General features: G+C 44.6%; 1 protein-coding gene across 3 annotated transcripts in view; it reads right to left on the bottom strand.

The window, feature by feature from the left end:
* Positions 1 to 21649, bottom strand: part of CCBE1 (collagen and calcium binding EGF domains 1) — a 216359-nt gene that overhangs the window by 20813 nt on the left and 173897 nt on the right. For all 3 annotated transcript variants that reach the window (XM_070452442.1, XM_070452441.1, XM_020893424.2), the window contains exons 3-5: positions 15798 to 15850; positions 4116 to 4250; positions 1694 to 1846 (exon numbers count right to left, since the gene is read on the bottom strand). In XM_070452442.1, the coding sequence (XP_070308543.1) occupies positions 1694 to 1846; positions 4116 to 4250; positions 15798 to 15850 (341 nt within the window). The remainder of the gene's footprint in view (positions 1 to 1693; positions 1847 to 4115; positions 4251 to 15797; positions 15851 to 21649) is intronic.

The following is a 21649-nucleotide window of genomic DNA, read 5'->3' as shown; positions in this document are numbered from 1 at the left end:
TTGTGATGGTAAAAGGGTCTTCAGTGCTCACCTAGCCCCACCCCCTGTGTCTACAGAGGAGGGAACTGAGGTCGGGAGGGTTGCCTGTGCAGTGACATCCAGCAGGTAGACACCGCAGATGTTCTGATTACCAGCTCTCCTGACTCCCAAGCCAAGGAACTTGCTGCTGCGTCACAGCCGCTGAAGAGGTGAATCCAGAACACTTACTTCTTATTGCCTGAATCATCAAAGCCAGCTCCCCACCTCCTCAGGGGCCCAGCATTTAAGTAATGATTCTAACGTTCAAGGCATAGAATGTGCCTGTCCTTTCCCATAATTTTAATTATGGGTATTAATTACTCCCCTCAGCTCATACCCTTGATGTCCTTGGTTACCGGTGTTGGAACGTTTTTCTCAGTAAAACACGAAAACCAACTGTGAGTCCTCTGTGACTCCGTGGTGAATTCATCTTTTCTCAATCAACCCTGATGCTCAAAACACTGTGAGCCCCTGCTTTCCCGCACCTCTGGGCACCTCGGCCCCCCATGCTTCAGGCTTTAGAAAGCGTTGCACTGAGCCCTCTGATCGAGTCCAACGATCCCCATTGCCCACCCTGCGCTGACTCCACGCAGACATTTCACGTCACTCCTGATAGACGGCGGGTGGCTCATGACTCACCCCGGCTGCTCTCAGGGTCGGCAGCTGGTAACCAGCTGTTGGCTGTCCCCAGCTGATGGCAACAGCATCCACCCTTTTTAGAACATCAGGTTACACGGGAGAAGCGCTACCTGCTGAGCTCCCAGCAGCCCTGTCCCTTCCTCTCCCTGCAGTTCTTGGTTCAGATGATTTGCCCTGGGAGCCCCCTCCCCGTCCGAGACGGCCCAGGTCCAGCTGATCTCTCCAAAGAGACGAGTGTTCCTGCCTCTTTCCTCTCCCGAGGGGTTGGAGCTGGGCCCTGAGCTCAGGGAGATGCCAGCAGCTTCCGGGCCTCCCGGGGTTGGATACGGGATGCAAAGGCCCCATACTCTGTCCGCACCGCTTACAGAGGGCAGTGACCAACACTCAGGCAGATCACATCCCTAAGCCATCAGACGTCTCAGCTAAATCTGGCCAAAAGAATATAAATGAGTTTCTCAAACTCTCTGAAGAAAGGCCAGTGCCTAAAAGGCCTCCACTGGGCAGGCTAAAGGCAATAAAAACGAGTGACTAGAAAACGGTTCTCCACCTCTCCATTTCTGTTTTTCACCTGATCGTGAACCATGTAACTGCTCCCGCACAGGCGCGGGGCCACAGGCTCTGCTTTGGGCAGCACCGAGGTGGACTGCTGCCTCACCCAGAAGTGCTTCGTGTTTTTATTCCTTGGGGGAACCCGGTGCGTCTGGCCTCATCCCTGTCCCTCATGGTTTGGTCTCAGCTGGGCCCTGAGTCCTGCTCATCTGTCCACAAGCACACCCCCTCTGTGCTGGGTGCAGAGTCTCCCAGTACACGAGCAGCTCGCAAACCTAGCGGCAAACAGGCACCCCGTTCACTGGGTCTCCAGGGTTGTGACCTTCTGTCCTTTCTTCCTCTCACCCAGATCCCACCTGCCATTCACACAGATGCCACTTCCTACCTGTAGCTTCTGGAGGAAACGCATGGATTCCCTAGTGCCTGCTTGCCCATCCGTCCATCCACCTGTCTATCATTAGCGGGATGCTTCTCTTGCCCTACTCACCGGTGTCGTTGGGGTATTTGTCTTCCTTGGTGCACGTCCTGCCATCGTCCTCCTGGACGTAGCCCTCCCGGCACTCACAGCGGTAGCTCCCCAGGGTGTTGACGCAGATGTGCGCGCACAGCGTCTCATTGCTCGTGGTGCACTCATCGATATCTGGGTTTGAACCAAATGTAGAGAACGCTCAGTCTCAAAGAGACCACTTCTGATCCAAGAGGCCTGGCCCTTCTGCTAATGTCGGTGAAGGACACTCTGCCAGACCTCTGTCACCAGAGCCTGAGAGAACGCGGGAAGCTAGAGACGTGGGCCGACCACACAAGAGCACTTCCAGCAAGGTCACCATGGCAACAGACTGATGGTTGATGGGGCTCCTGGTTGGGGCTATGCTGCCACAAGTCACGGGGGCTCGGGGCAGGCGCTGCTAGCCTCTGAAGGTCTCACTGGAGGACTCGGCAGTGAAGTCCGCCCTAAACACTCTGCAGGGCTCTTTGGAAGAGGAAATGAGATAACGGATGGCAACAAGTTTTGGAAAACCACTTTCATAGAAATCACTTCCTACCAAGACCCTAGTGTGCGCAGGGTTTTTATGATCCCTTTCTGACTGTAGGCTCCTGCCAGCATGGTGGTGACCTGGTTCCTTAAGGCCACTGGCTCCTTCCCAGTTAGAGCCGCTTCTGATAAAGGAAAACAGTCACAGTGGGTCTAATGGACAGTTTTCCCCAGAAAAGCTCAGCCCCATCGATGACCCAAACAGACCCCTCCTGAGAGGTGGAAATGAGCCACGACCCCATCAAACAAGGAGCCAGTGAGAGTCCGCGTGAACCATGTACGCCTCAGACCTGCTCCCCTACTGAACCAGTGGGAACCACACTGTTTCCCCGCAGGAGGAGAGAGGGAGGCCCAGACCCCATTTCCTGCTCATTGGCTGTGGACACGGGGCCGGGGCCAGGACACACAGCCCCAGACTGTGCACACGCATCCAGAGGTGAGGCCCCGCCCTGTGCTCCGGAATGCCGGCAGCAACCCAGCCACCCGCTGGACCAGCTGCCCGGGACCCACCTCTAGGAGACCCTGTGTGCCCACGAGGGGCACTTGGTTGTCTGGGTGCTCCCCACATGGCAGTTCATGCCGTCACCTGAGGACTAAGACGTCACGGCCGGCGCCCCCTCTGCAGTTCCTTGGGCTAACCACCTCTGTCCACATGCCCCGAGCCCAAGGACGAGGCTGCCTCTACTGTCCACAGCAGGGAGGACAAGGCTGCAAGGGGAGAGGGAGAGGTGGAACTCTTAACTGCAGGCAGTGCTGCTGGTACCCAGGTGAAAGGAACAGGGTACCAGAGCCACCGGAACTAGAATCGGTCACGACGCCTGGGACCTCAGATGCTGACCGATGGGAGGACCTCGCCCTCCGAGGAGAGCCCACGGTCCCCCTTTCTTAGCCGGGTGGTTTCAGCTCCATTCCTGGTCAGTGGGAGGCATCCCAGGTGCCGCAGAGGAGAAGCCAGGAGACCTACCATCTAGAACGTTTCTTAAAATGAGGCTCTCCAGAGCCTCCCTGGGGCAGAGAAGGGGACTGCTTTATTTTCTACTCAGATCTCCCTTCCGTCTCCCCAGTCCATCTTCAAGCTGAAACTCAAACTTCATTGTGCATTTGTGCAGATGTAGATTTCTGCATCTACCCTAGGGAGTTGAGGGGAGACTAGGAAACTTTTTTTTTTTTAAAGCAAGAAGCCCAGGTGTCTCTGAGACAGTTTAGCCATGGAAGGACCACACTAAGATACAAGCAGCTCCAGGGACCACGAACCTGCCTCAGACACCCTGCCTCAGACACTGGGAAGCCCAGTGAGAGCGGGTGGCGGGAGCAAGCCGGTGGGGACGGACGTGCTGGCTTTGCTCAGCTGGGCCCCAGGAGGCTTCAGCTCCCTCCGACCCATCTCCAGCCTGTCTGCCGTATGGACCCCTCCTCCTTCCCAGTCGTCTTCTGAGAGAAGGCTGCTTCTCGTTCACTCGTTCTGCATTTTCCCATTTCTGCTTGCTAATACTTTTTTTGTTAACCTTATTCTAGTTTTCATTTGATAATATTCCCCTTCTCATATTCTTACATCTCACTGCCAATGAGGATCTGAGTGGTACCCAGATCCTTTTTTTTTTTTTTTTTTTTTTTATAATCATGGTGGAGGCAGTGACCCCTAGAACGGGACCAACCCAACTCCATCCAACACATACCAGGATGTAAGTAGCACCCCAACTCCATCCAACACATACCAGGATGTAAGTACCACCCCAACTCCATCCATACAAGTACCAGGATGTAACAGGAGGGATCAACGTGGCCCCTGGGGTCCCCACTGACGAAGACCATCCAGCAGGATCACCAGAAAAAGGCACGTCCTCGGAGCTGGGAAGTGACGCGCATGCCCACGCACCCAGGCAGTAGGGTTTCTCGCGCCTCCGGTGCCTCTCCCGGTCGTAGCGGTATCCCGGGTAACACGTACACAGCACGCGGCCAAAGTTGTCCGTGCACTGCTGCTCGCAGGGAGCCTCGGCACACACGTCATAATCTGAAAGAGGAGAGCGTGAGCTCACATCAGCCACAGCCACTTGTGAGGCGGGGGCCGCCCTGGCCGGAAACAGACTTTCCAGCTCGCTTTCAGCTCACAGCGAACTGTGATGTGACCTGCTACGCGCAGGGGGAACGAATTCTTCAGGTTACAGGGAATCTTCCAGGAGTGCTGCAACGGGTAACCAAGTGTTCAGCATCTCAAAGGTTCAAGGAAAATATCACTTGCAATTTTCCCCTGCATCACCTCACCATCATTGTTTTTTTCTGTAAGAGCATCACTATAAACTGTAATAGCTTATTGATTGGCACAAACAATCTATGTAGTATGTGCTTACTATGTAAAAGTAATCTCAAATTCATCTAGCTCAAAGATCTTCAAATCTAAATACACAGGTCCTGGGGTAAAAGGGGATTTTCCTTTGGGTACTTGGACACATATAACTTTAAAAAGGTCAATATATAGATATTAAAGTTTCATGTTTATTAAAAATTTTTTTTATGTTTATTCTTGCTAAAAATTGATCTGAGAATTTCCGCTATGGTCAAAAGTTTTTACTTCTCTTTTGTTGCCTTTCCCTTTTTCTTTTCAAATCGAATGGCTTTCTTAAAATATAATTCACGTAGCACAAAATTCATCCTTTTATAGTGTGCAGTTCAGTGGCTGATCATTGTTTTAATTGGTGAACAGTTGCTTTACCATGTTGTGTTCGTTCCTGCAGCAGTAGTTGGTCTCTGTCGCTCATCCAGAGAACAGAGATGCCTTAGATGGCCAGGTGCTGCTGAATTACCTGGGGCCCGTTTCCTCCTTCCCACCAGCTGCTGTAGTGAGAGGGGAATTTCTTCCAGCTGGACACGGAAGAACAGCCAGCCCTGATGATGGGCGTCCGCGTCACCATGTGAGGGGTGGAGGTGCTGAAAGTCAGGCAGGCTCCCAGGAGGAGTGTGAGGGGGCTGACATCTGGGTGGCCTGGGGGTGGGCCGGCGGGCGGGGGAGTGTCGATTCGGCATGCTGGGAGGCGGCTGGGTAAGGTCGAATGGCTGGAGATGTCCTTCCAGCCCTAACACCGTGCAAACTGGGGCGGATGCTCTATTTCCAAGAATCAAGATGCCAAGAATCAAGGCGTCTCCATCTTTCTCAGTCCTTACAAACAAACTCATGTTTAATGAGCCTCTGAAGGGACTTGGCTTTAAGTCCAGAGCTCAGACTGCATCTATTTCGGACTAGACCCAGCATCTCATTAATCAGTGCGCTATCTTCCCCAGGTGCTGACAGACACCCCAGCCCCGGACACGGAGGGAGCCTGGCTTTGCTCGGCCACATTCAGAGCTGGAGTCGGGGGGCTGTCAGGCCCTGATGCGGGCGGGGTCAGCGAGACCAGAATCAGGCCAAACTCATGACGGCGTGGAAGGCGGCCCGTGCTCATTGCTCCTCTCCGCAGACGTGGTTCCAGGGTTGCTTGGCTGTGTGTGTCCCTGGTCAAACGCGTTTTCTTCAACAAAGCATCACCTCGAGGCGACCCACATTCTGTGCCCTTTTTGCTTAACAATGACGGCTCTGCCAGGATTGGCTGCGGGCTGGGGTCCCGCACTGACTGTGATGCCCAAAGGAGACCGACTTTGAAAGACAGCGGCCCCGCTCTCCTCCCCATCCCCGCTCCCCTTCCACCTCGCCTGGCTGGTTCTTTCACGGTTTACCTCTGTGTCTCTCAGTATCAGCTGCACTAGCGCCTCCTCCTCCTCCGTGTGGTGACTGCTCTCCGCGGGTTTCTAGCCTTGGATGAGATGCCTTCAGCTTTATCACTGTTTCCCCAGCCACCTCCACACTTCCTACTGCCTCCATCTTGCCCCTGCTGGCTCCATGAAATTTTTGTTTGATAGGTCTTCAGTGTTGGCACCATAATGACAATGTAAAAACTATTTTTTTTTTTGCTGAGTCTGGAAGCATACTCTAATTCCCTATCTTTTCTGGAAGACTCTCTTGTTTTTCCTGGTATTAAAATAGTTATCTAGGACTACATGCATGTTAAAAAGCAGAGACATTACTTTTCCAACAAAGGTCCATCTAGTCAAAACTATGGTTTTTCCCGTACTCATGCATGGGTGTGAGAGTTGGACCATAAAGAAAGCTGAACGCTGAAGAATTGATGCTTTTGAACTGTGGTGTTGGAGAAGACTCTGGAGAGTCCCTTGGACTGCAAGGAGATCCTACCAGTCAATCCTGAAGGAGATCAGTCCTGAATATTCATTGGAAGGACTGATGCTGAAGCTGAAACTCCAATACTTTGGCCACCAGATGCGAAGAGCTGACTAACTGGAAAAGACCCTGATGTTGGGAAAGATTGAAGGTGGGAGGAGAAGGGGACGACAGAGGAGGAGATGGTTGGATGGCATCACTGACTTGATGGACATGAGTTTGAGCAAGCTCCAGGAGTTGGTGATGGACAGGGAGGCCTGGCGTGCTGCAGTCCACGGGGTCACAAAGAGTCGGACACGCCTGAGCGACTGAAGAACAATATGCACCTCACCGTTCATAGCACGATTCACAATAGCCAGGACATGGAAGCACTCTAAATGTCCATCAAGACAGGAATGGGGAAAGAAGATGTGGTATGTATATACAATGGAATATTACTCAGCCACAAAAGTGAACACAATAATTCCATTTGCAGGAACATGGATGGACCCAGAGAATATCGTACTAAGTGAAGTCAGACAGAGAAAGACATATCACTTATGTGTGGAATCTAAAAATTAACACAAATAAATCTACAAAATGGAAACAGACTTCCAGGCATAGAAAAACAAACTTGTGGTTCTCTAAGGGGAAAGAGGAGGAGGGGTAAGTCAGGAGTGTGGGGTTACCAGTACCGACTACTACATATAAAGTAAACACCCAGGAGGTACTGTGTAGCAAAGGGAACTGTATGCAGAACCTTGTAATAATCTATAATGGAAAAGAATCTAAAGTATGTACATACATTATTAAGTCCTGAGAATGGGGCTGAGGAGTGAGCTGGGTGCGAGGGAGACAGACCGAGGAGGGTCTTAAGTTCTGAAAGCATCTGTGCCTAAAAATGCCTTTTTTCAACCCCTATAGCTAGTTTGTATACAATTCTAGGTTTGGAAAACTCCCTCAGAATTTTGAAGGAAATGCTCCCTTGTTATCTGGCTTTTAGACTTGGTGTTAAGTCCTGTGAGATTCTAATTCTTGATCTTTTGAATGAATCTCATTTTTTCTCCTTTAGTTAGTATTTTCTTTTTGCTCCGGGGTACTCATATTTCACAATGATGTCTTTATGTGGGTCCCTTTCAATTTTTGGCAGGTTCTTTTAATCTAGAAATCCCTATCCTTCAATTCTAGAGAATTATCTTGATTTACCCTTTCATGATTTCTCCCTTCTTCCTCTGTTCCATGTGGAACTCAGTCATTTGGATGCTGCATGCCCTGAGCTGGTCCTCTAACATTCTCACAGTTTTTCTTTTACTAATTTTTATTTCCTCAATCTGTTTTTTCTTCAAGCTCTCGTTCCTGAGAGATTTTCTCAATCTCATCTCCCAGCCCCTCCCCCATTCTCATTTTATCAGGTTTTTAATCTCCAAGGATTCTTTATTTCTTCTTTCAATGTTCCTTTTTAATCACATCACGTTCTGGTCCCACTGGTGCTATACCATTTTTGTATCTGACATATAAACGGTAGTTACTTTGAAGTTGTCTTCTTTCTGTGCGGTGTTTTCTCTAAGACTTTCCCCCCTGTATGTTTCTTTTTTTTTTTCCATTTATTTTTATTAGTTGGAGGCTAATTACTTTACATCATTACAGTAGTTTTTTTTAATTTATTAAAAAAAATTTTTTTTTCCATTTATTTTTATTAGTTGGAGGCTAATTACTTTATAACATTGCAGTGGTTTTTGTCATACATTGAAATGAATTAGCCATGGATTTACATGTATTCCCCATCCCGGTCCCCCCTCGCACCTCCCTCTCCACCCCATCCCTCTGGGTCTTCCCAGTGCACCAGGCCCGAGCACTTGTCTCATGCATCCAACCTGGGCTGGTGACCTGTTTCACCCTAGATATACATGTTTCGATGCTGTTCTCTTGAAACATCCCACCCTCGCCTTCTCCCACTGAGTCCACAAGTCTGTTCTATACATCTGAGTCTCTTTTTCTGTTTTGCATATAGGGTTATCGTTACCATCTTTCTAAATTCCATATATATGTGTTAGTATATTGTAATGGTCTTTATCTTTCTGGCTTACTTCGCTCTGTATAATGGGCTCCAGTTTCACCTATCTCATTAGAACTGATTCAAATGAATTCTTTTTAATGGCTGAGTAATATTCCATGGTGTATATGTACCACAGCTTCCTCATCCATTCGTCTGCTGATGGGCATCTGGGTTGCTTCCATGTCCTGGCTATTATAAACAGTGCTGCGATGAACATTGGGGTGCACGTGTCTCTTTCAGATCTGGTTTCCTCAGTGTGTATGCCTAGAAATGGTATTGTTGGGTCATATGGCAGATCTATTTCCAGCTTTTTAAGGAATCTCCACACTGTTTTCCATAGTGGCTGTACTAATTTGCATTCCCACCAACAGTGTAAGAGGGTTCCCTTTTCTCTACACCCTCTCCAGCATTTATTGCTTGTAGACTTTTGGATAGCAGCCATCCTGACTGGCGTGTAATGGTACCTCATTGTGGTTTTGATTTGCATTTCTCTGATAATGAGTGATGTTGACCATCTTTTCATGTGTTTTTTTGCCATCCGTATGTCTTCCTTGGAGAAATGTCTGTTTAGTTCTTTGGCCCATTTTTTGATTGGGTCATTTATTTTTCTGGAATTGAGCTGCAGGAGTTGCTTGTATATTTTTGAGATTAATCCTTTGTCTGTTGCTTCATTTGCTATTATTTTCTCCCAATCTGAGGGCTGTCTTTTCACCTTGCTTATAGTTTCCTTTGTTGTGCAAAAGCTTTTGAGTTCCATTAGGTCCCATTTGTTTATTTTTGCTTTTGTTTCTAAAATTCTGGGATGTGGGTCATAGAGGATCCTGCTATGATTTATGTCAGAGAGTGTTTTGCCTATGTTCTCCTCTAGGAGTTTTATAGTTTCTGGTCTTACATTTAGATCTTTAATCCATTAAGGAACATACCTCAACATAATAAAAGCTATATATGACAAACCCACAGCAAGCATCACCCTCAATGGTGAAAAATTGAAAGCATTTCCCCTGAAATCAGGAACAAGACAAGGGTGTCCACTCTCACCACTACTATTCAACATAGTTTTGGAAGTGTTGGCCACAGCAATCAGGGCAGAAAAAGAAGTAAAAGGATCCAGATAGGAAAAGAAGAAGTGAAACTCTCTCTGTTTGCAGATGACATGATCCTCTACATAGAAAACCCTAAAGACTCTACCAGAAAATTACTAGAGCTAATCAACGAATACAGTAAAGTTGCAGGATATAAAATTAACACACAGAAATCTCTTGCATTCCTATACACTAACAATGAGAAAACAGAAAGAGAAATTAAGGAAATGATACCATTCACCATTGCAACAAAAAGAATAAAATACTTAGGAGTATATCTACCTAAAGAAACAAAAGACCTATACATAGAAAACTATAAAACACTGATGAAAGAAATCAAAGAGGACACAAACAGATGGAGAAATATACCATGTTCATGGATTGGAAGAATCAATATTGTCAAAATGGCTATACTACCCAAAGCAATCTATAGATTCAGTGCAATCCCTATCAAACTACCAACGGTATTTTTCACAGAACTAGAACAAATAATTTCACAATTTGTATGGAAATACAAAAAACCTCGAATAGCCAAAGTAACCTTGAGAAAGAAGAATGGAACTGGAGGAATCAACCTGCCTGACTTCAGACTCTACTACAAAGCCACAGTCATCAAGACAGTATGGTACTGGCACAAAGACAGAAATATAGATCAATGGAACAGAATAGAAAGCCCAGAGATAAATCCACGAACCTATGGTCACCTTATCTTCGACAAAGGAGGCAAGGATATACAATGGAAAAAAGACAACCTCTTTAACAAGTGGTGCTGGGAAAACTGGTCAACCACCTGTAAAAGAATGAAACTAGAACACTCTCTAACACCATACACAAAAATAAACCCTGTATGTTTCTTATCGTAGATTTTCCTCTAATGAGTGGTGATCTTGTTTGGACGTCTGCTGTAACTGATTCATGGTTAAACAGAATAACTAAAATATAAAAAAAAAAAAATTATAGCTAAATGGAAGTGAAGCTACAAAACTAGCTAAATAGAAGGCTACAATATTGGCTAGATAGAAGCTTTTTGCATGCAGCAGACTTTGTAAACACTGGGCTTCATTTAAATGATTTGGCTGGTACATTTCAATGTTAGTTTCTTTAGGACTTTTCCCTGCCTTTTTTAGAATGTCCAGAGAGACATTTCCAAGTCCTTACCTGATAAGTAAATCCTGATGCTGGAACTCACGGGGAGAAGAAGGCTGAGGGCTTCAACGTTTAACGTGTAAGCAGTGCTTTACTAAACCCTTCCATTTTCAGCATCAGAGCCCTGCCTCCATCTCTGACTGGCACCCACAGTCCCAGGACCTTCTGGGTACCCTCTCAAAAGAATCAGCGTCTCCGGTCTTTTGCTGCTCTTGGAAGGGGCAATTTCTGTCTCAGTGGAATAGAAGACAAGTTCTGGGAGTCTGACTTCTTCTTAAACAGATTTTTAGTCAATTCTCCTGCACTGACATCACTTTTCTCTTTCTAGTACCTCTGTTTCAGGAAACTTTTAGCTTCTCTGATTGTTATTTGTCTTGGTATAAATTGGGTTGTTCCTTAGTTTACCTGGATGCTGGTTAAGGATTCAACTTGACCATTTTGCTTACGTTACTGATGCCTTCTCTGTTCTCCAGATTCCAAAACTGTGTTGGTGTTCTCTCCTCCTCCTTTTTCTTTGTTTTTGTGGGTTTATGTGTCTTTTGTGAACCCCCTGCTCTCCACCATACATCTTTCCCCAACCTATTTTTCAGGATTTCTGGAGGTGGCAAGACTAGTGAATTTATTCAACTTTGCCTTTGTAATGCTGGTTTTCCAGCAACTACCAGCTTTCTGCCATGTAGCTTTATTGCTACAATTTCTCTATTTTCACTTGTTTTGTTTCTCTTGTCACCCTTCTCCAATCTTCAGAACCTCCCTTGTTAATTCTCATCTCAAGATTCTTGCCCCTTAAATCCATTCTATGCAACACCACCAGGCCCCTACTATTCTCAAAGCATAGCTCTGTGTGTCACCACCTTGCTCAAAAAGCCTGCAAACTGTGCTCGTTAACATTATATATAAATGGCTCACTCTTGCATTTGAGGTCTGGTATTCTATCCCTGAGACTAACACTTCCAACCTTAAGACTCATTTATGAATTCTTCATGCTTCAATAAGGAATACACTCTCTTCCCCATCATCCCGTATCACACCCATGGCTTCTTCAGTTCAGTTGCTCAGTCGTGTCTGACTCTTTGCGACCCCCTGGACTACAGCACACCAGGCCTCCCTGTCCATTACCAACTCCCGGAGCCTAATCAAACTCGCGTCCATCAGGTCAGTGATGCCATCCAATCATCTCATCGTCTGTCGTCCCCTTCTCCTCCTGCCCTCAATCTTTCCCAGCATAAGGGTCTTTTGAAATGAGTCAGTTCTTCGCATGAGGTTTCCAAAGTACTGGAGTTTCAGCTTCAGCATCAGTCCTTCCAATGAACACCCACGACTGATCTCCTTCAGGATGGACTGGTTGGATCTCCTTGCAGTCCAAGCGACTCTCAAGAGTCTTCTCCAACACCACAGTTCAAAAGCACCAATTCTTCACCGCTCAACTTTCTTTATAGTCCAACTCTCACATCCATACATGACCACTGGAAAAACCATAGCTTTGACTAGACAGACCTTTGTTGGCAAAGTAATGCCTCTGCTTTTTAATATGTTGTCTAGGTTGCTCATAGCTTTTCTTACAAGGAACAAGCGTCTTTTAATTTCATGGCTGCAGTCACCATCTGCGGTGATTTTGGAGCCCCCCAAAATAAAGTTTCTTACTGTTTCCCCATCTATCTGTCATGAACTGATGGGACCAGATGCCATGATCTTAGTTTTCTGAACGTTGAGTTTTAAGCCAACTTTTTCTCTCTCCTCTCCCACTTTCATCTTCTTACCCCAACACTTCTGTGTATTCTGTTTTCACCCTCTCCATCCAATCAACCCTCTGCTCTTCCTCTCAACATTTCATTACTGTGCCTACCCGATCTTGAGTTCAAATGTCACTTCTTTAAGAAGACTTCTTGAAGTCCTCCACAGAGTCTAGTGTCTGTATCCCACTGATCACACAAGACTGGATGCACTGCCATATCTGCCAAAGGCCCGCTGTGTGCCAGGCTCTATTTCAGGAGGCACGATGCAGCGTGAGGAGAAGCACAAGGTCTGGAGCCAGCCCTCCCAACCTGCCACCCTCTCTGTGATCCTGAGGTCTTTAAGCCTCAACTTCCTTACCTGCAAAACAGGGATAATGCTAAGACCAGCTTCATGCTGCTTGGAGGAAGATTAAATTGAGTGATATAGTAAGTAAAAGCTTTACCTGTTTAGCTTCTTTTACTACCATTATGATTGACTGTCAATATCCGACAGGGACTGTTTTCCCTGGAGTAACCAGCACTGTTTTCTTCCTACAGTTTGTGCTCAGTTAGTAATTACTGAACCAGAACAAGTCTGATTCGTCTATCATCTGGCCAATGTAGAAAACACTTAGAGCAGGGGTTGGCAAACTGTTTCTGTAAAGGGGCCAGATAATACTTTTGGTTTTGCAGGCGGGCCTTTGTTGCAACTACTCAACTCTGCTGTTGTAGGGCAAAGGTAGCCATAGACAATATTTAAGTGCATGGGTATGTCTGTGTTTCAATAAAGCTTTATTTACAAACACAAGTGGTGGGCCACATTTGGCCCGCAGACACAAGCTGCTAAAATTTAAACAAATATGAGACAATGACACTTTTAAAATTGCAGCTTCTCCTCCCTAGAATATTTGTTTAGAAATTCTAGTCTGCTTTCACTATCTGTGATGGCTAATTTTAAGTGTTAATTTGGCTAGGCCACAGTGCCCAAATATCTGGTCATTTTTCTATAAGTTTCTGTGGAGTTTTTTTTTTTAATGAGATTAACATTTAAATTAGTGAGTAAAGCAGATTGCCCACACTATGGCTTGGTTTCATCCGATCAATTGAAGACTTAGATTAAAAAAAAGATGGACTTCCATCAATAAAGAGGGACTTCTGCCAACAATGGCCTTCAGACTCAAACTGTAACTCTTCCCTAGATCTCCAGTCTGCTGGTCTAGTCTGCAGATTTTGGACTTGCATGCCTCTATAATCTCATGAGCAAATTCCTTAAAATAAATCTGTTTCTTTGGAGAATCGTGACTAATACACCATCTTTTCTGAAATGCTACACTTTGCATTCTTTGGAAACAGAAACCTTTATGATTAAAGATTTCTTTAGTGATAAACACAAACAAACACACACTGACTTAGTCCCACAGAAGAAAACAAATCAACTTTAAAAAATGTTCCAGTGGAAAGCAATGGAACAGAGCTGATTATGGCAAAGCAACTTTCAGCACTTGGACCACTTTTCCTGGAAGTACTCAGTTCTAAATTAAATTACTCCTGGGTGCTGATAGCGTCTTACTGTGGAGTGAGGGGGACTGGTTTTAGGCTTAGATGTTAGAAACCACAACACCTATTATTTAAAGAAACTCGAAGCGTGTGGTGTCCATGTAATGTGTTTTTCATCAGGTTGGGCAAGGTCTTTAACTGAGATCTCAAATTGATGGGCCAAGACTTAATTTTCTTTCCATATCTACCAAATTGAAATATAAAGGACTCAGCTGGTGACTGAGAGAAGCTGCTTATAAAAGATCCCAATTATTTTGACTTTTGTGGTTTTTTCCCCACCAAGCTCTAACAAAACTCGCTGGCAGTGAGAAATTCTGTCTTGGAGAGACCCACATAAACCAAAATACATGAAGAAATTTCCTAACCAACGTTCCCAAAGCAGCTTTGTCAGAGTCAGCAGCTATGGTTTAATGAACTCTTCTGCAAAACAGGGCAATAAACAAGAAGGATTCATTTAACTCTAACTGATGAAGAAATTGCTCCCTATGAGATAATGCAATGTAATTAGCGTGGCTGAGTTCCAGGTCCTCTAGAGAGACCTGGATTCTTGGCCAGCAGTGAAGAAAACCATTTCCCATCACCTACTCACCTGCCTCCGGCCCAGCCCAGTGCTGGCAAACTAAGCTCAGGCTCTCCCAGCAGATCTTAGTGCTTCTGGGTCAGCGTTCCGCCCGGCATCCTTGGTGATTCCCTTTTTCCTTGTCTAAGTCCTGCCTTCCTCATAACCTAGCTCCAGTCTCCTCTCCTTCTTGAGACCTCCTGTGACCATCCTGGTCTTTGGGGCTATGTGCCCCCGCTGCAATATGTGTGTCTCTATTATGCATATTGCAGCTATCAGTAATAGCAGCAACCACAATTTATCAAGCACTGAGTCAGCCTCTGTTCCAAACAGTTTACATGTGGTAATACTCTTTAAAAGCACCACAAGTCAAGAATTAGCATTTTCTGCAAAAACTGAGATTTAGAAAGTCATATGCCCAAGGTCATGGCTAGCAGGGTTATAGACTGAATGTGTGTGTCCTCTTGAAGTTCATGTTGAAATCCTAATCCCGCAATATCATGGTATTAGGAGGTGCAGGCTTTGGGGAGATTATTGTACCAGAAGGGTGATGCCCTCAGAAGTGGGATTTGTGCTCTTAGAAGAGAGACTCGAGGGAGTTGCCTGGCCCCTTCCACCGTGTGAAGGCACACCCAGAGGACGGCTGGCTGCGAGCCAGGGTGGGCACTCCAGACACTGGGCTCTTTCAGCGCCTTGTCTTGGGCCTCCCAGTCTCCGCACAGTCCGAGGTGATTTTGTCACAGCTGCCCACATGGGTATGGCGATGTGGAGGCATGATTAAATCCTGGGCATCTCTGTTTCCACGCCATCCACAGCCCAGCTTGAGGGTGTGCATCTTAAGGGCTGGGGCCAAGTCTGCCATCACTGTGTCTCCTCAGTGCTGGGCTGAGCAGTATTTGCTGATGATCATGTGACGGGGCTTCAAGGTTAGCAGATGAAAAGCAGGTAGGCAGGTTGGAAGAATAGATGTGTTCTAACTGTGCATGAAATGCCAAGTAGGGAATTAGTCTGTACAACAAAAAACCTGAAATATAAGAATTACTCAGTATGTGTGTATTTGCTGGGTAATGATTTAGCTAGATCCTGCCATGTACAATCAAATTGGCATTAGAAGAATTTACAGCCAAAAAAAGAGAGAAATTACATATGCATGCACAGATAACATATAGACATCATGTGTAGTGCATCTGAACTTTATAGAGCTCTGATGATTAGTCATAAACAAGGTGAGAAGATACAATGACTTTTATCACATACCTTCTGGGATGCATTGTCCAAGGACAAATTTATACCCCTTGCAGCACTTCTTCCTAAGAGACAAACAAAAACACATTTTAAACGTGATCTATTAGATTAAAAATATCAGTATTTTCAGTTAGTGGTTTTGAATGAAATAACTTGTGCCTAAGAAGAACTGAGGCATAAAGGGAAGTTAGAGTAGAGGGAATCTGAGATAAAAGGAAAAGATTTTATCAGTACCATATGACCACACGTCTTCCTCCCCAATATATGGCATTAATCCTTTGGATCCTATGAAGTGAATTAACTCTGAGACTCCAAGAAATTTATATTAGATGATTAGGACATCATCCTACAGGACAAGGATTCACATGACTTGCTAATAATTAGCTGGTTATAATAGTAGAATAATCATAACATAATGATTATAATTATTATAATTAGGCAGCTAGTTACTATCAAGCCTGGGACTGGAGCCCAAGCATTCTGTTATTTGAATGCCACCCTCCCTTTTTTTAAAGACCTGGACCACATAAGGTATCCAAAGAATCCCAAATTATCTGAATTTTAAGAACAGCTAACAGGCATTTACTAACATAAACATCTGAGACCTACGTCTCTGCCCCAGAAGCAGTGTTCAAAATGCAAATCTCCACTGGTGAGATCACATCTTTGGTATGGAACTGTGACCTCCTAAGACCAACCTCCTCTGCAGATAACAACCATAAACTATGGAGCAAACAGAAGCAAACAACTACCTGATGATCCTGGAGAGTAAATAAAAGCAGACAGATTTAGGAGGTGAGCTGAAATTTCCAACAAGGGACTGACAGAGGGTAATTTTCCTGCTTTTCAGGGCATTATAGATCACAGATGCCATATGGAAGCTAAAAGTCTGAGAAAAAGAAAAACACAAAACTTGCAGTATTTTTTGGCCTGATCAGAGGACAAAACCTTGGCATCCAGAGTCATGAGAATTTGAGAAGGAATCCTGGAAAGGAGAGCCCTGAATTCTGTGTACAAACTCTGTCCAAGTCTCTGGTCACTCCTCCGTCCATGTGTGTGAGGGGCAGACCCGAAACGTCTCAGCTGAAGATAGGAGGGGCTGAACGAAGACTTGAGCTGCCACTTCTACAGGCCAAACAGTGTTCACTTGTTCTAGTTAACTGTCTGCTAAAAGAAAAATATCAATACTCTTTGGATTAACATAGCAGGATGCAGGGTCTCAATAACATGTATAAATGTGACCCATTCTCAAGGAAAAAGACTGTCAATGGTGCCAGTTTTAAGATAACCCAGAGGGTGGAATTATTAGACACAAACAGACAACTATGGTCAATGATATAAAGGAAAATATACTTGTAATGAATGAAAAAGTAGGAAATCTCAGCTCTCCATGTCTCCAGCCTCCATCTTTTCCCTTCCCTTCTCTCCCAGCTGCTTTCTAAGTATGCTTCCCTTTACCACTTCCAACTCAACGTATATTAATTCAGAGTCCAAGAATCAACAAGAGTACTGTGAGTCTGCAGATCTCAAGAATGCACCAAGATATTCTGAGTTGACTATGATGGTTAAACTTCCATGAAGAAACTCTTTGCAGCCATAAGATAAATCAGATTCAAGGTTATTCTCATCGCAACGGCATTCTCATTTGCATCTGGATATGCCTTCCAGGTGGAACAGAAAGGGAAAAAGTCACAGATGCTTCACCAGCTAGGCGTTGGATATCACTTGCAACTTACCATGCCATCTGTGTTAACATGTCATCTGTGTGTATGAACCAGGGGCACAGACCACTGATTTGGAAAATTAGGCATTTACGTATAATCCAAAGCAAGTTCTCCTTTTCATCAAATGGTCAAAACCTTCAACCAGGTTAGACAAGGCCCAGTGTCTCTTTAAGAAGAATGTGACAGACTCAAATGTATTTTTTCCATCCCATCTTAGTAAAAAATAACTTAACAGCATTATTTTCCACTTTTACAAGTCAGTGTAATCTTACTGGCAAAACCAATTTTTGTGAACTGGTCTGCTAGAGGAATGACCACTCATAGGAGAAGCTTAGGCAATCTCTTCTCCAAGCTTTAAAAGTTTACAAGATTTTTATTAACTATTTTATACAATTTATAAACATCACACCTACTAAGAGAACATTCTGATGCCTAACTGGGTCACAATATCACCTCATTCCTCCCTGCAACATTTCATGTGCAGCCTGGATTCCACAGGTAATCCTATTTCAAAAGCAAAATAAGTGGGATTGCATTATAAAAGCAGTGACATCTGGGATGCTCCCAAAGCAGACTTGAGTGAAACAGCTAAGCCCAACCCCATCTCCCAACAAATGATACCTGTGCCTGCCTGTACTAGTCCACTCAATATAGATTATTTTGAATCTCTCATGAACATATTTTATGTTAAAAAGAAATACATATGCGTATGTCATTTACTGATACAGATGATCTGTGGCAATGTCCAAAGTCTTCCCATTAGACATGATTTCCCAATATCTCCAATGGAATTATAATTTTACTTGACAAGAGAAGGCCCCTGGGGTATCAATTCATGATTATTATTATTTGAAACAGAGGTATTAAGACCTACCTTTACAATCGATGAAATAAACTCTGCCTAGTTTTCCAAGGTTTAAAAAAGTCAAAGATCCTAACAACCAAAAAGAACACTGGCCCTACAGAAAATTTCACGGTTCTTCCTGACTGTGCTCCTTGAGGCCGTCCTAGAGAAAACCATCAGAGGAAGAGCAGTGTACTAGATGATTTAAAACTTGAGTGATTCATGAGAAAGCTGGATGCAGGGGCAAAGCATGTGTTTTTGATATGTCAGGTATAACACCACATTTAAACATATGGTTCTGTTTGTCTGTTTCTACTTAAATGGCACATCCAAGGTATTGTTTCTGAGATGTTCTACGGCGTTTTAAAGTTCATACAAATGAACGAAATCCTTATAATCTCTTCTTCTACATCTAAGACATTAAACTTGGGCACTCTAACCTTTCCAATCACTTCAAGGGCTTGGGATCATCCACACGTGGAGCCCTAAGTCACCTGTCATTTGCTTTTCTGTGAAATTAAATATAACATAGGGATGTGATATGCTTTCCAAAGGCTATGGAACTCTGTCAGAAAATCTGAGCTTCAGGATGGACTGCTTCATTTAAATACCTGCTCAGTGAAGAGCTAAGCTCCCCTTGGCTGCTTTTTCTTAAGTGCGTAACTAACACTCTCTTCCTACTCCAGGGAAAGCGCTCTGAGACGCCTCTGTACCCGCCTGTTTTCCCAGAGCTCCTGGGAATACAGCATTATTTTGCATGGTAAACAGCCATCAATCATGAATCACCACTTAAACAATGAAAGAGTCCAAAGCATAACAAAATAAACACTGGCCACACATGTTATACCATTTCAGAGATTACTTACAACACAACTCACGTAATGATGAAGTTGCTCCGGCCAAACTAAAATCTCCTTGTTATGCAAGCGCAGACACTTCTTAGATCTAACTCTAATGCAAACACGGCTGTGTGGTTTTTATCTTTTAGAAAAACAAACCCAGACAGGAAGAGTGCATGCAGAGTCAGGGGAAACAGTCCTTCTTAATACGCTTCACGTGTCCTGGTGTGGTTTTCCAAATGCAAAAATGCTTTTCTCATTTCTTGGCAAAAGGAAGTGGCGATTAGATGGTTGTTGCATAGAAAGGGTGACATCTAGTAATCAGGAAAGTCTGTGGAGGCTTCCCTTGGGTACCCCTGAATATTAACACACATAAAAAATTCATAAATAAAAATAGTGCAGCCAGAAATATATTCCACCAACTAAGTGTGTATGAAAGCTGTTGGAAGGAAAAACTAAATCAGGAAAATGAAGATAACAGAGATCTCATCATCCAGCTGTCTGCTGTAGGTTACCAGAGTCTAGAAAAGAAATGTTTAAAAAGCCACTGCCTGCAGAATTACAGGGCTAGTAGGCAAGATGTATTTCAATACTTGCTCCAGTAAAACAGTAAATCTTTCCAAGATTTACTCGGGGGTTTCCTTTGCAAAGGGGCCTAGACCAGATATATCAGGATTTTTAAAACATGAAAGAACTGTACTTTTTAGAGTATCTGGAGTCTGTGGTGCTGAGCTGAATGGAGCTATGGCTTTGGAGTCAAGCAAGCCTGGTTTACAAGTCTGGTTTTGACCTTGAAAGAGCAAGGGGTGTGACCTTAGGGCTCATTTCTTAAACTTGCTGAGCTTCAGATTCTTCACGGATAAAACAGGAACAATAAAATCTGCTTTATGGGATTAATGCAAGGATTACAGCTAATAAAGGTGCCTACCACAGGGCCTGGTTTGGGGTCAGAAAGGTGTCCTAAGTCACAGCTTTATGAACACAGCAGGAAAACAGCAAAGGAAGCTCTTCCCAGAAGCCTTCCTCTTTTAACTCATCACTTTCTTCCACTTCTTAATCAATGGCAGATGCCATTGCTTCCAAAACCAAGAGAGAAGGGGAAGGGAAGGGAGGGAGAGAAACTTCTGATTTCAAGATGATAGAAAAGTAACATTTTTGTCATCTTCTTTTACAAGTTAGCCCCAAATAACCCCGAGAATGAGAAATAAAATGCAAACGCATGTCCCATGGATTTAGAACTGTCTAACTTCAGAACAGAATCTAGTCGTCGCTTGGTAACTGCAGGGGATTGGTTCCAGGAGCCTCCACATACCAACGTCCCCAGATGCTCTAGTCCCTTACATAAAACAGCAGAGTACAAGGAATACAGCTGGCACTCCATATCCACCCATAGATATGGAGTGCCGACTGTATACTTATTAGAAAAAAAATCTGTGTATTGAGTGGATCTGTATAGCTCAGACTCATGTTGTTCCAGGGTCAACTGAATGTAAACATGGTCCACAGATGGAAGGATGGGAAGTAATTTTGCAGAGTGAGGTAACAGGAAACCTAAGTGTCTCCAGAGAAGGTGATCATGGAGAGGCAGCCAACCCAGCCTGCAGAACCTTAGTAAGCCATCAAAACTAGAGACCCCAGTTACCGGGGAAAGCAGAGGTCAGAAGACAGCAAGATGACCCGAAAGTCTGGTGAGAAGTTAGATTTCCTGTTCCCACCCCAAACACAAGAAGGGAGGCTGATACCCTGTGCCTACTGGACAAGAGGGAGAAGGTATATTCTTTCGGAAAGCTATATCTGAGAAGTTCAAGACTAGGACACAAAATCAGAGAACCAAGCAGCATCTAACCCACTCATGGGTAGATAACCCTGCCCAGGCACATGAAGGTCTTAAATGTTTAAAGAGCCCTTTTGGATACATGCAGTCCAATGTTCACTGCGGCACTATTTACAACAGCTAAGGCATGGAAGGAACTTAAATCTCTGCTGACAGATGAACAAAGAATATATGGTACAGATATACAATGGAACGTTACTCAGCCACTAGAAAAGAATGAAAAAGTGCCATTTGCAACATCATGCATGGACCTGGAGATTGTTACACTGAATGAAGTAAATCAAAGACAAATATCATATGATATTGCTTATGTGTGGAATCTAAAAAAAAAAAAAAACAACAAATATACAAATGAGCTTATTTACAAGACAGAAACAGATTCACAGACATAGACAACAAAGTTATGGTTACCAAAGGAGAATGGTGGGACGGGGAGGGGGGCCCACAGTGAGAGTCTGGGACTGACAGATACGCACCACCATGTTTAAAATAGATAACCAATAAAGACCTACTGCACAGCACAGCGGACTCTGCCCCATGTTCCATAATAACTTAGGGGAAAGAATTTGTAAAAGAACAGATATATGTATAACTGAGTCACTTTGCTGTACCCTTGAAACTAA

This window comes from Odocoileus virginianus, chromosome 22, assembly GCF_023699985.2.
Source record: "Odocoileus virginianus isolate 20LAN1187 ecotype Illinois chromosome 22, Ovbor_1.2, whole genome shotgun sequence".
NCBI classification, from domain to species: domain Eukaryota; kingdom Metazoa; phylum Chordata; class Mammalia; order Artiodactyla; family Cervidae; genus Odocoileus; species Odocoileus virginianus.
This window is presented reverse-complemented; position numbering and strand designations above follow the sequence as displayed.